Source organism: Heloderma suspectum, chromosome 5 (assembly GCF_057233095.1).
Source record: "Heloderma suspectum isolate Gila_16-S chromosome 5, 16-S_ref, whole genome shotgun sequence".
NCBI lineage: Eukaryota > Metazoa > Chordata > Lepidosauria > Squamata > Helodermatidae > Heloderma > Heloderma suspectum.
This window is the reverse complement of record NC_139462.1, coordinates 149,783,323-149,800,791: the sequence shown is the minus strand read 5'-3', so window position 1 is coordinate 149,800,791 and position 17,469 is coordinate 149,783,323. Positions and strand designations below refer to the sequence as shown.

The following is a 17,469-nucleotide window of genomic DNA, read 5'->3' as shown; positions in this document are numbered from 1 at the left end:
TTCATAGGTTTTATTAAAATAAAACAATCATGCTTCAAAAACACATTACAGTCATTTTTGAAAGCAAGGAATATAAAATTTAAGACTACATTATGTATTGCATAAAAAGAAAATCTTGGTACATTATGCTGCCTCTGTTTTGGAAAGGATGGACTAAGAGAAAAACAAAGCATTCAAGTGGCTATTTCCTTTTGTACAAATTTCACCTATGAAACAATTTTAGCAAAGGTTTCTCTTTTAGGTTCAGCATAACAGGGACTTACTCAGACAATAGCTTCACTTCATGGATTCATTTCTACTTTCTCTGCCCTTTACAAGACATTGCTTATATATAGACAATTAGAACAACAAATTTCCCAAGTGATGCATTTGCCTTCTTATTGCCAGTTATTGTTATCACCCTAACCCTATACACACTTTCTTGGGAATGAGTCTCATTGAGCTCAGTGGGTCTTACTTCTGAGTACACTTGCATAGGATTATACTAGGAACCCTGGGAATTGTAGTTCTGTGGGGGGGGGGGGCAAACTAGGGAATGCTGAGCACCTTGCCAAAGAGGATTCTTTGGGCAGCGGGTTGACAACAGCACCACACAAATAGTGTAAAAGCAATATAAGCTTGCACTGTAAATATCCTTTTGGCTTTCCTGATGGTCTATTTTTTGAATTCCCACTGATCACTCAATGCTTTTAAACTCACAGCACAATCCTATACATTACTCAGAAGTAAGTCCCATTGAGTTCAATGGGGCTTACTCCCAGTTAAGTGGATATATAGCACTGCAACTTCAGAAACCTGTATTTCCTAGATTCAGTTGATCTTGGATTTGATATTTATTTCCCCCATCCTTTATCAATAGTTTCACTGTGGAGACTATTGCCAAGATGTAGCTTTTGGAACATCTTTATGTAGCTTCTCCAGAAACCATATGTGGAACCTTAAAGTTGTCTAAGTTGGTGCAAGTGAATTTCACACATTGGTATACGTGGACACTTATGTGCACTGGACAGGACCACAGGAATAAAGATCTTAGAAAGTAAAGTGGTGTCGTATTAGTAATTCTTATTACCACAATTCTGAGCCTAATATGTTGAAGCAAGTTCTATTCATCTGGATGGAACATGCTTCCAGGTGACTAGAGTCAGGGGAAAAAACAGCCATAATTTCCCTAATTTCTGGTTAAGTCCCCTTAAACAAAAAGAAAATGTTCTTTTGACATTTTCAAGTGTCAAAAGAAACCCCCCAACGACCATTCATCACCAGTACTTCCACTAAGCTTCAACTTACAAGCCAGTCAAAATGGTCCTTTTTTCTACGCAACGTAATACACTGCATTACAATATTTATTATCCTCAAAAACATTAACGAACAACAAAGATGGAAAAGAATTATGCACATCTTATTTTTTCATCACTTAATATACAAATATTTTTTTCTTTTATCAACACTAAATAAAAAAAACAATTCGGCAATACAAAATGTGGTGTTTATTTGTACAAACTGTGCTTAGAGGAATACTTTTAAAATGCTCAAGCTATTGGACTCGGGGTTGGACTCGATGGTCTCATAGGCCCCTTCCAACCCTACTATTCTATGATTCTGTATGTGTCTGTGATTCTATGTGTCTGTAGCATAGACACATGCCCCACGAGTCCTGCATAACCTCCATTTATTGCAATGGGGTCTAGACAAGAATGACGCTTGGTGGTTTGAACCCTATAGCTAAAGATAACACTACGGATTCGTTTATACAACCTATCTTAATCTTCTCTACACAAAGCTGATTGCAACTTTAGAGACCTGATACAAACTTGGCACATGTTCCACAGGATCTTTACGCACCCAGCCCCCAATTCAGCTCTAGTCATGTGAAACAAGTAGAGGCTATGGCTGCAGATGTGCACCCCATCTTCATCAAGAGATACAAGTCAGCCAGTTAAATGGTGCCTAGATGGTATCACCATGCAGACCTGTATCTACATTGGAGGTAGGGAAATTTGCTTCTGCATGCAGATTTCCATGGTGTGGATCAGGACGCAGAGGCTGGGCTCTTCCCCCCACCCCCTAAGTGGTACACAGGTTTGACCTTATACCATTTACATTAAATCTATTCCAAGACTCATTGGATGGAGTGAGATGAAAATTAAGTTTCTTCTGATTACTAAGATGATGTAAATAAGGATGTGCAAAGCTCTCATTTGTTTCCATGCAACTTGTATGGGACACCATCAGTGGGTAGATTGTGCCCTAGATGGGATACTTTCTTTTTGCATGAGGCTAGCTCTAGGCAGGCATGGGAGCAGGTGGAAACCTGATTCTTGAAGCTTTCACAGTTCATTTCATTTTTTAGCCAAAGTGCAGCCAAACATATACTAAATATTTCTGATGGCCATGTGAGTTTCATTCTTTTGCCTCAGTGAAACCACATTACTAATGGTAAAATACATTTATTAGTTATATTTTTACTGTACCTTTCTGCGTATAAAGGCAGCAAATTTAGTTTTCATACAATGGATATTACCAACCTATGCATTTTAATGGGAGTTTAGCTCCCAGATGGCTTTTGTTGTGTTGGTCCCACATGTTGAAAAAACAGAGACGAACAATGTGCCCTGCTCTGTACTGTGCTCTTCTTGAAATGAAGTAGTGCTTATGAAACCCTTTCTTTGGCCTTGACCCTACTAATGTTTAGTTGTGCTTTATGAATCTCACACACCCTAATAGTCTGTGTTCACGGCTGCTATATCAATCACAGACAGATTGTCACTGAAGAGTGTGTGTGTGTGTGTGTGTGTGAGTGAGAGAGAGAGAGAGAAGTTTTATTGCTCAAGTGGGAAATCCCAAGTAGAACTTCTGGGACATAAATAAAGAAAAGCAAAGCAAAAGTATGTGTGTAGAATCCATAGTCAATGAAGAATGTGATGCAGATGCAGGTGGGTAAATGCAATCATGTTTTCACTACGTCACCCATTATCAGAATAATATTTAAAATTAAATCAAACAGTAATATGAATACTAATAGGGCTTCTTATCCAAGTATACCACACTCCTGGAGATTTTCAGACTAGTCATAGTTTAATGCTGAAATTTGTATTCAAGCAGTACTTAAACAGGAAAAATGCTTGCTTTAATGAGCATTTGTTTTGTCCCTTGTGGTTGATGTTGCCCCAGCCACACCTTAATCCACATTTTTAAATTGGGGTCTAGCGATAGGTCCTATGCCAGTTCCCAGTTGGTGGTATTTAAAAATTTACAGTAATGAAAACCTATAAAAATTGTGATAAATGATCTTTTATTCATGTGTTTAAAACAAGAAAATGAGACAATATCTTTGGTCCCAACAGCCCATTTTTATGTAAAAAGATAATTAAGGTATGTATCTTTAAAATATATATTATTATTTTTTCCAAAAAAGGGGTCTTAAAAAGTCAAGTGCTAGAGCAAAAGAACAAAATGAAAAGAAATGGAAAGTTATTGGGACTATAAAGACAGAATCATAGGATTTCTGTAAAAAAAAAATCACAATTAATGCTGATTTAAGAGTATAAAAGCTTAAAAGTGTCTCCCCTGGCAGTGGAATTCTATATAGTTCACAATATTTCTACTACACATTTTAACAAGAATAAGGAGGTGCAATTCTCACTTTGCCCAAACTAAAATATTTTCTCACAGAGAAATATAAATTATAGAAAAAATAGAGCAATGTTAACAAGAGCTGACATTGAAGAGGTAGGTCAAAGTTTTGTGTTATTGCCCAGGCTGAACTTCTAAATCCCAAAAATGAAATGCTTGTCAGGAAATGCAAAGAGTCTTACACTTAGGGCTGCTTCACACATAACCAAATTTCTACATAGACTTTCAGGGTAGGAATTCTTATGAGAACCCAGTGTAGGAATTATTGCATGTAATGATCCTACATGTGGTTTTTATGCTGCCGGCCCTACAACACATTGATGATATTTCATTCACTTGCAAAACTGAACAGCTTTCATGCACCTGGCGTGGAGTTGTTGTATATACAGTAGGGAAACTGTGGCTACTTGCAAAACCTATCAGGAAATCTGCAAAAGTTGTGTGATAATGTATACAGGCATTTTTCAACCTGCAAATAGGCTAGTGTTGTGTGATAATGTATACAGGCATTTTTCATTATGGGAAGCAGCCTTTTGTCCTCCATCTGCAATGCACATGGAAAATATTTCAGTCGCTTGCAGAACTGAATTGCTGTTGTGCTTCTTACTATGATGTTAGTGTTAAAAAGCACATCAAAAACTGTAATGAAAATGGGGCAGGTGAATGCAACCTATCTGGGTGTCATTGGTCATTTGTTTAACAATTTCACAGACGCAATTCTCACATTCAGTAACAAAGAGATTCACACCCACCCAATGAAGAATTCATGGTGTAGCAGATCTACATGGTATGTGCATGTGCTGTTTAAGCTCCAGTATGTGTGTGTAAACCATTCTCCTTCACGAGGAGCTGGTCTCTTCACACAGAGCTATTAGAATATTACCCAATTTCTGAGAATAGATTTATGTGACTCCCCCCACCCCCACCCCCATGTAGTGATTTTTGCCTTTGGTAGCCCATTGGACTTTTATGTGAGATTGGTTTCCATACTCATTTTATCATCAGAGGTTTGTAGTAAATCACAGAAGGGAAGGGAAGCCATTGTACAAATGCACCCCAATTGTGTTAAGGAGAGGTGCATTGTGTTAACTACTTTATACAGAGTGGTCTCATTAGGTCTTATGGTATAATGACCATATTGCATATTGTGCCTCAGATATACATGCCAAATGGGCCAGATTTTAAATTTTGTTAATTTCCCCTTTTCCTTCAATGCAAATTTGACATGAGCCTGATGCATGATCAGTGCATGTGTTATGAGACGAGGTAATTTTAACAACAGCTCGGCTGCTGCTTTTCCAGCCACACTACAGCAGGTGGCAATTAATCCACACATTTACAAGACTAACCCTGGAGTCCTATATCAATTTGCCATTAAATTCAATGGGGCTTAATTCTGAGTAGACATGTATAGGATTGTGCTGTAAGCCTACACACACTTACCTGGGAATAAGTCCCATTAACTCAGTGGGGCTTAATTCTGGGTAGACATGCACAGGATTGCACTGCAATACCACTTTCATACATAATAACTGGATTGGTTTGGAATTCTTCCAGTATCAGTGTGTTTGTGGGTTAATTTCTGTGATCAAGACCAGCTGATTAATAGTTGTTTCTGCCCCTCCTGCTTTCCTCATGTGATTGCTGTGTATTAATTGGTATTTTATTCATCATGTACCAGCCAAGACAATTCTCATTGTAGGGCTGGATTTCAATATATTTTTCCTTGGGTGTAACTACTTTTAGCATGTCAGTCTGAATCCCTCCCACCAATCCAGTGAATTACAGATGGATGGGAAACTCTCCTACACAAACACCATTAAAACAAATGGGACCTGAGCAAGAGCATACATTTCTACAGAATTTCACAGATTCTGCTGTTAGTTTGCGTTCAGCTGTGCCCGTATTCATAGCCAAATTGCAACCTTTGCATTTCCTCACTATTTAAATTCACAATAATGTGTCCAAATGCCTTCAAGGCAGTGGGGTGGACATTTTTTTTAATGCATATTGTCATCTTTTCCATGTATGGCTTTTTAGTTAAACATTTAAAATTGATTTTTTTTTACAACTCTAGAGAAAACAGTACAGCCAAGAAACAAAAAAACCCAAAATGCTATTCAGGCTTAGAGTGAGCATTTTAGAGACGGTCTAGTGAGTACTTTATAAGCATTTGTGAACAATGTCTTGTTCACAGAGTTCTGGCTTCCTAACAGTAGTGGTCAGTTGGCAGTGAATGCTTTAGGAAAGTCCATCTGCTAAATGGACCAGGGCTACTCAGATTCTCCCCAATCTATTCAGTTTCTCTAGGAAATATTTTAAGCAGAATCCCCACATTTTTCCAGTTGCCCTCTTCTCCTCATTTGTACAAAAAACTATTCAATGACGCTGGTGTTTAAAGAGCTGGACCAATGCATAGAAACAAAGTTTTCTTTAAATTTTAAGGGGTTGGTCAACTCTACTCAGGAGACACAGAAAACTGTCCTGGGTTTTGCTTCCTTTCCTCATCTTCCCATTAATCCGCTTGGCATCAATAGTTCAATATCTGGCCATCTTGATATCATAAAAGCTCTTAAAATACCAAAAATGTTTTATGAAATACAAAGCATCAAAAGGATTTAAAGTGGATGCTAATCACAGCTGCTAACATTCATCCAGAGGCTGTAATCATATATAGCTTGTTAAGAAAAGAATGAATGCAGCAATGATTTCTTGCTTGCTGGATGCTGTCTCTTTGTATCTTCTGTATAGACAAAGATAAGGGAAGCCCTAAGCAAGCTGGGTGAAATCAGCACACATGCTTGGAGAAAAAAGAATGAAAGCTGGTGTGTTGTGACTGCTCTTTTATCTCTCCATAGTTTGTTTCTACATGAGCCAGCAGTATCACCTGCATTCCTGTCCTTGTGGTTGGTGCTACAAAAAGTCTCTTTTCTCAGTGGTCATGCTGAGGCTTCAATATATTCACTTCTTGGTGCTGCTACCCTTAGGTATTCTGGATTCTCAGCTGCAGGAAGTTTAGAGATGCCATTAGGTTTGGTCTCCTTGGGCAAGAAGTCTTGCTGGTAATCAGGATTGTCCAGGTTTATTTGGTGGTTGGCTGGCTTGTCCCAATAGGGGGAACTGTCAAAAACTGTGTTAGCAAAAGGAGAGAGGCTTGTGTTGAGATATTCTGGGTTATCCAGTGCTGTGCTATGGGGATTCTGATGGTTTGAATCAGCCATAGGCTTTGGATCAGTGGGAAGGGAAAAATTGTTGTAGACTGGATTTTGCAAGATGGGAGCAGATGGTTTTTTGTTCGCTAGCTGGTTCACGTATTCTGAAATGGTTTAAAGAAAAGAAAAATAATAATACACTTGACTTTATCACATTGAGAATTAATTTCAACTGAACAGGCATGGCCCAGCAATCAGTGGTGGGCTGATAGAGCATTTTGGAGAGCAACCAGGGAGATAATGCTTCCTTACTGCATTTGCTGCATTTCGAGACTGTTCATATGAGGCACACCACAAACTCGCAACTATCGCAGTTTCCCCCTTCATTAAAGATGTTTCCCGCCTTTTTTGGAATTATTTTTCATATAGTTGCAAAGTATGTTATTGTTATCATTTTACATGTTTCCTAATACCACTAAGGGTGCAGTCATATGGGTTGCGCCCTGGGTACGTGCAAGCTCCGGAACTCAGAGGCTTATGAGTATCCTGTGCAGAGAGGGAGGTGCCCCATGCTGCATTTAAGCTAGATGGACGATTCTGCCTGTCTAGTGGAGGCTTCAGGCAGTGGGAGGGGAGGAGGCTGGGGCGGCCTTAGGAAAGATTGTGGGATGCCACCCCGGTCTCCTCCCCTCCCCTGAGAACGCCTCCTTTCTGTCATCTCTGTGCTCTGTTTGCCGAGGGCAGAGAGGCAGCCAGTGTGGTTCTCTCCTGGTTCCGAGCCCTTTCTAAGAGAGCGGAGCCAGGAAACCAAAAAATCCTATGTCCCCCAGAGCCTGTCTAGTGGACATGGGATTGCTCCCTGCATGTTGTACTAGATTAAAACAAAGACAGTCCCTGTTTATACACAGGGCTGCCCTTGAAGATTTCTAGGAACTTCAGTTCCTGCAAAAGGTGGCTGCTAATTACTCTCTAGGGTGGTTCTTTAGGGAACATGAGCCTTCCAAAACCTTTGTTCTTCATCTAAAGCCCCCCTCCAGATCCCCCTGCCCCCCACTAGAGATGGGAGAATCAGTGAGGCTCGGCAAGGTTCTCAGAGTTCCACTTCAAAGCTCAATCTGCCTCGTTCCCATTCCCAATTGTGAGCTTCCTCCTACAGTTCAAAAAGGGAAAAGTATGCATTTGTGTGCACATTTTTTTTAAAGTACACACCCAAATGTGCACTTTCCCCCAACTGAATAAAGTTTGAAAATGCACATTTCCCCAAAATTCACATTTTAAAAGTGCACCTTTTTCTAAAGTATGCATTTTGAGAACGAGTTCCACAAACTCCGGAATGTGCAAACTTTGCCTGCGAAATGCACTCGTACTCACATTCAGGGATGTGAACAGGGCAAGTTCTGGTCTTAAACAAATGGAAACAAAGTTCTCACACATCCGGAGTCAGCTAAGAGGTGACCATAGAGAAGGCCTTCTGACTTGTGATATCTCTGAAATGGAATGCCCTCCCCAGAGAAACTCGTCTCACACCAACTTTGGAACAAGGCAAATACGTTTTTTTTTAAATTGCAACGGCTTTCATCATGTTTTAGCACTTGTTTAATGTTGTTTGTAGCTTTGATGGATCTGGGTGGGTTTTGCTGAGGCTTCTGTGATTTATTTTTGTTTTTATGATTTTAGTATAAGTCCCCTTGAGAGATCTGTTACTGAAGGGTGACTTATAAATTGTCAAAATAAACTAAAGATTTAAATCTCCCTTCCTCATCTCAGTAGTAATTAACCCTAACACTGAATACCGAAACATAACATATTAATTCATTATGTTGCAGAACACAGAGTCAGAGAGACCACGGAGTGAAGGAAAAAGAGTTTTTCTTTATTTAACGCGCGGGCTTTATGGCTGGAATCACCTCCAAAGAGCCAAAAGCCCCGATTTACATCAGCAAATTGTTTTTATAGACATTATGACACATATGCAAAATCTCCCCCGCCCCTTTCTGTGTGGGTTTGCAGTATTCAGCATTTTCTCTCCTAGCACCATTGTTTATAATACAAGAAATGGGTTATAGGGTAGCCATGATAAGCAGGGAACAGCAGAGAACATGATATACATATCACTGTGACCTTAGCCTTTGTTGACAAGTTAAGAGATTCCTGCGTCTCGTCAGCTTACAAACATATATTTCAGAGAGCAAGAGCTCATCAAGAACATGAAGCATGAGACTGCTTGAGGCTACTTAGTCTGACCCCCGATATGGCTGCTACAATTATAGAAGACATGTTACTCTTTCTTGTTGCATTTTCACCAGGTTGCAGTAGAAAGCAAGGAAAACATGGAACTATTGGGGGATTGTCAAGAAGAGACATAGGAAAAGTTTTGATTTTGCCATGATTTTCCAGATATACAACAGCAAATCTGCTTGTCAAAGAATGAATACAAAGATGCAGTAGTCTCTGTGTACTCACCTGGAGCAGGCAGAAAGCCATCATCCAGGCTGTCATCTAGGACAACTCCAGTTGGGTCTGAACTGTACCGCTGGATAAAGCTGTCTTCTCTCACTGGATGTCCCTGGTTGTTAAGACAAAGTGCAGATGAAAAGGGGAAATGTACATCACACTGTTTCTGATAGCAAGATATGGCCATTCTGATGCTAGAGCTTAACCTGGATGGCTTGTGGAGTGGAGTTTCTTTTAAGCTCTCATTAATGGTAAAGAGACCCACAAAACATTTTAGCAGTTGCTGCATGTGGTTTTGAATTGTCCAACTTACCCCATTCCTATCAAAGCAGGTTACAGCTGTAGAATTATTGCTGGTAGAACTCTAAAACAGAAGAGGGAAAGGTTTCATTATTTTTCTTTTAACAGGGAAAGAATACTAGACTATCTGGCTGCATTGCATACTAAATGTTTTTGAACAAACGTGCTTGGCAGCACCTTAAAGACTAACACTTATTGTGGCATAAAATCTAGCCCAGGAAAGCTGACATTACGGTGTATTTGGAAGTCATAGAATCATAGAATCAAAGAATAGCAGGGTTGGAAGGGGCCTACAAGGCCATCGAGTCCAACCCCCTCCTCAATGCAGGAATCCAAGTCAGAGCATCCCTGACAGATGGCTGTCCAGCCTCATCTTGAATGCCTCCAGTGTGGGGGAGCCCACCACCTCCCTAGGTCATTGGTTCCATTGTCATATTGCTCTAACAGTCAGGAAGGCTTTAGGGTGCTATCAGACACACTGTAGTTTTTGCAGCAACAGCTATCTAGCATGGCTACCTTTCTGGAATTTGTCAAAATGGAATATTTGGGGGAACAATTCAGTACCAGTAAACTTAAGAGCGGTGTCCGTGAATTTGATGGGCTTTTGAAAAATCCCTGGTGTGGAATGAGGTATTCATCTGCATCCACAATGTCCTCCATATCCTCCTCTTCCATCAGGCTCCGGTAAAATTTCGAGTCTGTTGGGCTTGGTAAGTGCATTCTATCATCTCCCTGTCCAGAGGCAAATCACAATGAGAATCTGTGATTTCAAGATGCACCATTATAACAGGTAGTCTTTCTTTGATAATTTCTTCCTACAGTATGAGCTGTAAAATATGGATTCAGACTGAGATGAGGAATGGCCAAGGTCTGTGTTCTTGGGAACATCTTGACTATAAGCACATCAGAACATAAGAAGATCCTTGCGGAATCAAAGATCCATCTAGTCCAGCATCCTGCTTCCCTTAGTCCCACAGTGGTCAACCAGACGCCTTTGGGAAGCCCACAAAAAGGACTTGAAGACAATAGACCTCTCCCCGTGTTGCACCCCAGACAGCTGCTATTCAGTGTCCAGACAATGGTCTGGGCACGAGAAGCAGAGATGCGTGGAACCCACCATGGGAAATTTCCCTATTCTTACTAAAACTCTTTTTGTTTCCCCTCAAATTCCTCAGACATGTTGCCTGAGCAGAAAACGCCAAATTCAATTTGGTGACAACTTTAACCAGAATAAGTTATTTCCGCTACTTAATCTGACCCCTTCAGAGGTGGTCAGGCTTTATAATAAAGTGGGTGCCACCTTGTAGTAAGAGATTCTCAGTACATAGAGGACATGTACTTGGGCATTACATATAGAATCCAGAGAGAGAGAGAGAGAGAGAAAATGGAAGAACTGAATAGCTTTATCTGAAACACAGCTTTTAAAATAAATGTTTATTTTCCTTACAAGTGCAGCTGTGGCCAAACACTTTTGTACAACATTATTAGAAGTTTGTAGGGTTTTGGGGGGTGGGGTGGGGGAAAGATACTTTGTGGTCCAAATCTGACCTCTGACCTGACAGGTGATCATCCCTTTATTTGTACAATATACAATATCATGTAATATCTGTTATTCAAGGTGTTCAAGACCTAATTAGTATTACAACGCACGGGTTTATAAATCCAGAGCTAATACATCAAAATCATGTTGCTTGATTGTATAATTGTGTTTAATATAAAATTGTGTTTAATATAAATTTGAGCCATTCAATTTTTTTGCTTTCAGTTTTATGGATGATTATTATTTTACTGTGGTTTTCCATCACTCTGGTCGTTTTTCAGTGTCAGAGAAAACAATACATAAATTCAAACACAAACCAATAATTTTAATCTAGATTTATTTCTAAGTAGTTCTACTCATATTGTTTTCCTAGAAAAAAGTAACCATCACATTACTGATGATCAGTACCTGTATAACTAGGTAGCGCTGGGGGTCTCGAGCCATTTTGGAGAATTCTGCCATCAGTTCCCGAAATTTGGGGCGACTCTCTGCATCTATCATCCAGCCTGAAGGTGGCAACACAGAAAACCAAAATGAAGAGACAAAGAGGGCTTAAAATGACACACTGAAAGCAGGAACACTTGCTAGTAAAAGAATAAACTACAAAAGACCTTCACAGTGTGGTTCATAATGCTGACCACTAAACAATCACTAGAAGTACCCATATAGAAATGATAAATTGTATGAGTGCTTGGCTACATGTCACAGTTGGTCACATGGAAAGCAGAATGTTTAGACTGTCCTTCCCCAAATTTTTCCAGCAGGCAGGAAAGGCTGGACTGGCTTGAAGAGATGGATTAACTCTAGTCCTTTCTCTGCCCACCCAGGAAGGAGAGAGACAGAGACCAGGGCAAATCAAGAGAGCAGGGAATGGCTCTTCTGGAGTTTATTGGTGGAGGAGCAGGGAAGATTTGCAATTTGAGAGTTAACTGGTGCTCTTCCGATAAACATCAGAAGATTTTAAAGTAAAGGCTAAGCAGAAGGTAGGCAATGACATGGCTCCTTCCCTTAGGCAAGTAGCTATTTCCAGTGCCTTTGATTTGCACAGGGATAGTCAGGGGAGGAAGACCTCTAAAAAGTCAGTTTTCCAATTTGAGCGGCTGTAGCATGTCTGTACCAGTTAGTAGAAATCATGCAGCGATCCATACAATAATGTATATCATCATATCATACCTATACCTATATCTCACATCACTTTGTCCACAACCTTAGATCAGGGCCAGTGATATATTTGCCCTATAGAGCTACAGCAGGTAAAAGCATGAAACTGAAAATGTAAATTCCAGAATTAACTATCTAGTTAGTTGAAGATGTAGAACTTGCAAAAATCCCTCTTTGCAAAATAAGGCTGGGCTAGATGGAGGAATGGTCAGACTCAATATGTATACCGCCCTATCTATCTGTTTCATATTTTGGTCTAGCATTGCCAGTCATGCGGCAATGGTTTCCATGTTGTTCAGGGAATATTTATTGTGAACTGTTGAGGGATTTGATTATATTCAGCAGTATATAAGTGTCACTAACTAACTAACTAACTAACTAACTAACTAACTAACTAACTATGCACCAGCCCTGAATTAAGTCAAGAGGTGAGACACTGTGGTACTATTTGCAGGTGGTGGTGGTAAGAGATACATCTACTTAGAGTACAGGCTGTCTATCTCAAATGGATAAAATAATATGAAATTATTAACTGTTAACAGGCTTATTAAAGTCTCATTTTTAGGCTACAGCCCTGCAAAGAAACAATTATTCAACTCAATAGGAACTCCCAAATCGTGTCTGAGGCTTTACCTTTCAAATGTATAGGCAGCAAAAAAACTAGGGATAGCCATCGCAGGGAAATCTAGCATTTTTGGACTCATTGGATTTCCCCAGAGCTGCTGGGCTTCCTCTTGAAATCCAGGAACTTAATTGTTTCCCCCTCTAAAAGCTCCATTCCCCAGTATCCCTAACGTGGCGCCAGAGGCCACCATTTGTGCAAATTTCAGTCACAATTTGCTTGATTTGCACAGATTATGGCTGTAATTTGTGCAAATTATGCAAATCTGTGCAATTTACAGCCAAAAGTTGCACAAATAATGCAAATTGTGAAATTTGCTGCCATAATTTGAGCAATTTCTTTTTATGCAAAATTTTCTTTTAATGGAAATTCCACCAGTTGGCTTGACTCATTGCATGCCAAGTTGGGCCAGCTGGCAGAAGATGGAACAGAGTCCAGGGTGCCAAGCCACCGAAAGCTAGTCGAGATCCACCCCACAGCCAGATTCCTTTGACATCCCTAAAACAAACTGACTGAAATTCAAAGTGAAGTATTTTAATGCCATCTAGTGGGCTATTTATGAATATCTTTTCATATTCAGGAGGAAATGTTACAATAATTTGGAAAACATTAATCTTGTAATGTTTTCCTTCCCCTTAAAAACCTATTATTTAAATGTACACAGAAAAAAATAAAAATGGGTCAGAACTAAGTTATATGGATACAGCTCCAGAACAATCATTCCCATGAAATCATGGATTTCAATCTGGTTGTGTAGAGGTGTAACCCTGCTTTACATCTTTACCACAATAAGGTGGAAAAACAAGTATAAAAAGTCACAAGATCTCAATTCAGAATTGGTAAAAAGGGCCCCCCAAAGCGTCAGAGGGTGCTACCATTTGACAGCAGCCCCTTATCTTGCTTTCCCCTTTTCTTGTTTACCATTTTTGTCATTGCCACAAGTTGTGGCAGAGATCCTTGTAGTGGGCACCTCCTAACACTCAACATTTCTCTCCCCCAAATGTCCTCAAATGGCACTTTGGTATGTGGCAGAGTTCCTCTGAGGGGGAAGGAATGGCAGCTGCCAGTGGGGCTGCCATTCTTTCCCCGGAATGCCCCTCAAAATGATGTGATGTCATGACACAACATCATTCTGGGGCATTATGCGGGGAGAAATGGTGGATCCTTGCAGCCCCCATTTCTCCCCTCAGAGTGCCCCAGAATGATACTGTGTCATGAATCACATTGTTCTGTGAAAAATGGCAGCTGCTATTTTTCCCTCCTCAGAGAAATGTCTTCATTTCCTTTTTTTTTTTGCTACTGCCACAGGCTGTAGTGGAGCTCCTCATGACAGCCACATGCATGCTTGTGGCTGTCATGAGGAGTTCCACTGCAGCCTGTGGCAGTGGCAAAAAAGAAAGAAAGAAAGAAAGAAAGAAAGAAAGAAAGAAAGAAAGAAAGAAAAGGGAAACGGAAAAGCAAGTTAAGAAGCTGCCACTGTCAAATAGTAAACACCCTCTCAACAAGTTTGCAACCTTTGGTACTGCTGGAAAAACTCACTGAAATGTCCCCACAAATTCACTGCCTGTGAGTGGGGAACTTTTTCAGCCCTAAACCTTGCCACCCTGTTCTTTGGTTGCAGATTTCTGGTTGTTCATGCAATACGATTTCAGTTGGTGTACAGTACAAAAGGCCACATTAATTCACTAATGGCCAGAAACATGCTGCAGTGTTATTCCAGTGTTAAAGGACTTTCACTGGCTTCTGGGTTGTTTCCAGCCACAACTCAAAGTGCTGTTTTTGACCTTTAAAGCTGGCCTGGGTATCCAAAGGACTGCCTTCTCTCTTATGAAGCTTCCTATCAGCCAAGAGCATGTTTTATGGCGTTGTAATGGTATTGACCCTTGTATGTGCTATTTCATTTGTTTTGGCTATTTTATTGGGGCTGGATCCGGGATCTGCCTTCCGCAAAAAGAAGGGCTCTGCTCATGGAAGGTCTCTCCACCCAATTTTTGCAGTATCCACCTCCCTCACCCCCATAGTTCACCATATTGAGCAGGCTCTGCTGACTCTCTGTGTAGCCCCTGGAGGGGCTGCTGTGGTAAGAAGCAGGCAAGGAAATCCACTTCCGCCACCACAGTTGCTTCAGGGTAAATCTAGATCCAACCCTTGATGTTTTAGATGTTGATATTGCATATTTATTGTGTTTTGTATTGTGTTTAGTTGCTTTATGTAAGCTGCTGAGGGCTTTAATTTGAAAAGTGGGACAGAAATGACTACAAGTAACAACCAAACAAAACCACCAAGCAACTTTCACATTTTCTAGGGTTCTCTTGAACCAGAGTCAAGTCCACCTGACATGTATTACTGGGAACCTCACACTACCAGTGTTCTCTCAGTTCATTTGAAAAAATAATTCTTAAAACCAGGCCATATTAGTGTGTGTGTGTGTGTGTGTGATCACTTCCCACTTTTATCCTAGTAGGCATTTTCATTCTTCCTAAAACAAATGGGTCTCCTGGGTTTATTATTATAAATAATCTGATGTGCTGAATATCTTTGCAGCAGGATAATCATTTGAGCAGCTCTCCCTCTGCTGCATTTCCCCAACCAGTCTTGAGAAAACTAATCTTAAAAATGGATGGCGCTTGTGTATAGATAAGCCACTCTTCACAGGTGTGGTTTCATCACTAGGCATGACAGCCTGCACTTCTGCACTCAGTATATACAGATGTTCCCAGGAATATAAAATGTATCTTGCACAATGAGCCATACGATAGACAGTGAAATGAACGGGATTTGTGCATGCATAACTATATACTAAGTTATATGCAAACAAAAGATATGCATACAATCCTTTTTGGAGAGCATTTTAGTGCAGTTCACCAGCCTCTTATTCTGGAGTGGTCTACCTTGCTTCCCACTGATATATGTGGCACTACTTGAGAATATCTGCCTTGTGAATTGTAACTGTGGTCATATTTTCAGATGAACTGCAAGATTAAACACAACATTTAAAAAGGTATACTGTAACCTCCCTTCTTACTCAAATGAATCATATTTACATGTACAATAAACTGACTTACATTTGACCATGATCATGTAGACATCAATTGTACAAATGGGAGGTTGAGGCAATCGTTCTCCTTTCTCCAAGACAGATGAAATTTCACTGGCTGGGATACCATCATATGGTTTTGATCCAAATGTCATTAATTCCCAAACTGTGACACCTGAAATGCCGTAGTAGGAGAGGATGTTAAAAGACTCATCCATTAAAACTAGAAGGCCAGATATTCCCAGGACACAAAGGAACTTGCTTGTTCAGTGGAGGAATAGTCTTCAGAGGTTGGAGACATTATTAATCTTGGTTTCAGAGCAGTAAGGACTCTTTTAAAGGGTCATTACTACTTGTTTGTACTCAGGTCACAACAGAAGAATAAGTTCCTTGTTAGGGAGGTAGTTAATTAAATGAAGACAAGTTTTACAGAAGTCCTGTTGACTCTTAATTTGTTTCCAGAACTGTTCAACGTCTTAAAAAGTATGCATTGTTATTGCTTGCATCCAATGGAAGCATACTGGGAGGGCAAATTAAAAGACAGTAATGTAGAACTTAAACTAATCTCTTTGAAGATAAAACAATAAACTAAAACATTTGTTTAGTCATGGTAGATGCAGCCTAAACCCTCCTCCTTGTTGTCGCTTCTATGGTATATGTGTGTATCTTAAGATACTTGGATGAATACACTTGATTTGAGCTAGACTACAGTCCCTTTTGGAAATTGTTTAGGAACTACGTTTCACAGTTCCTATTGTCTTGTAAAGGTTTACATAAATCCTTCTGTGTGGAAGAATGTGTTTTTATATATGAAAAGTGATAGACTGAAAGTCAACACAGATGAGAAAGTTGTGGTTTTGTCAGCCTACAAAAACAGTGCTCATTCCATAAGCACAGATGTCTTTGGAGGAAATATCCACATATTAAACTTAAGAGTTGACTAGATGTGGATTGCTGGTGCATGTTGGGCCAAGCAATGTAGCTACAAGCTTGCAAAGCTGTATACCTTATGGCTGGGAGGCACTTATTTACTGACGAGGGCCCTGCAAGATTTTGTGACAAAGCGGCATTAAACAGAGGAGTAACTGCACATTTTCTGAATGTAGCAGAAGATGGAATAGGGATGGCGTGGGCATCCGATTCAGTCCAGGAATCCGGCGGAACTGGCCCTGCCTGCACTCCTGAGCTCTGCTCACCGAGCCCCTGCTCGCCTCCTGCCCATGCTCTGCGAATGGTCTGCACTCACCCTGGCAGCCTCATTGAGCTTCACCGTCACTGTCTTTTGCGAAATAAAATGGTGATTGCAAAAATGCACAAATTTGCACACATGTGGAAATGTGCATTTTGCGAATGCGCATATTTGAGTATGCGTGAAAATGCATATTTTGCAAAAATACGCATTTCGCACACACAAATATGTGCATTTGCAACATGCACATTTTTGCGATTGCCATTTTATTTTCCAAAAAAAAATGGCAACTGTGGAGCTTGATGAGGCTGCTGCAGTGAGTATGGGCTGCCTGCCGAGCATGGGAAGGGTTTGAGCATGGTCCGGGGACCAGTGAGTGGG

General features: G+C 40.3%; 1 protein-coding gene across 2 annotated transcripts in view; it reads right to left on the bottom strand.

Moving 5' to 3' along the window:
• Nucleotides 1-17,469, bottom strand: part of EGFR (epidermal growth factor receptor) — a 222,716-nt gene continuing 205,247 nt past the window's right edge. For both annotated transcript variants that reach the window (XM_084857769.1, XM_084857770.1), the window contains 6 exons: nt 15,928-16,074; nt 11,488-11,585; nt 10,104-10,271; nt 9,553-9,603; nt 9,249-9,351; nt 1-6,949 (listed from right to left, as the gene is read on the bottom strand). In XM_084857769.1, the coding sequence (XP_084713895.1) occupies nt 6,573-6,949; nt 9,249-9,351; nt 9,553-9,603; nt 10,104-10,271; nt 11,488-11,585; nt 15,928-16,074 (944 nt within the window). In that variant the 3' untranslated portion in view covers nt 1-6,572. The remainder of the gene's footprint in view (nt 6,950-9,248; nt 9,352-9,552; nt 9,604-10,103; nt 10,272-11,487; nt 11,586-15,927; nt 16,075-17,469) is intronic.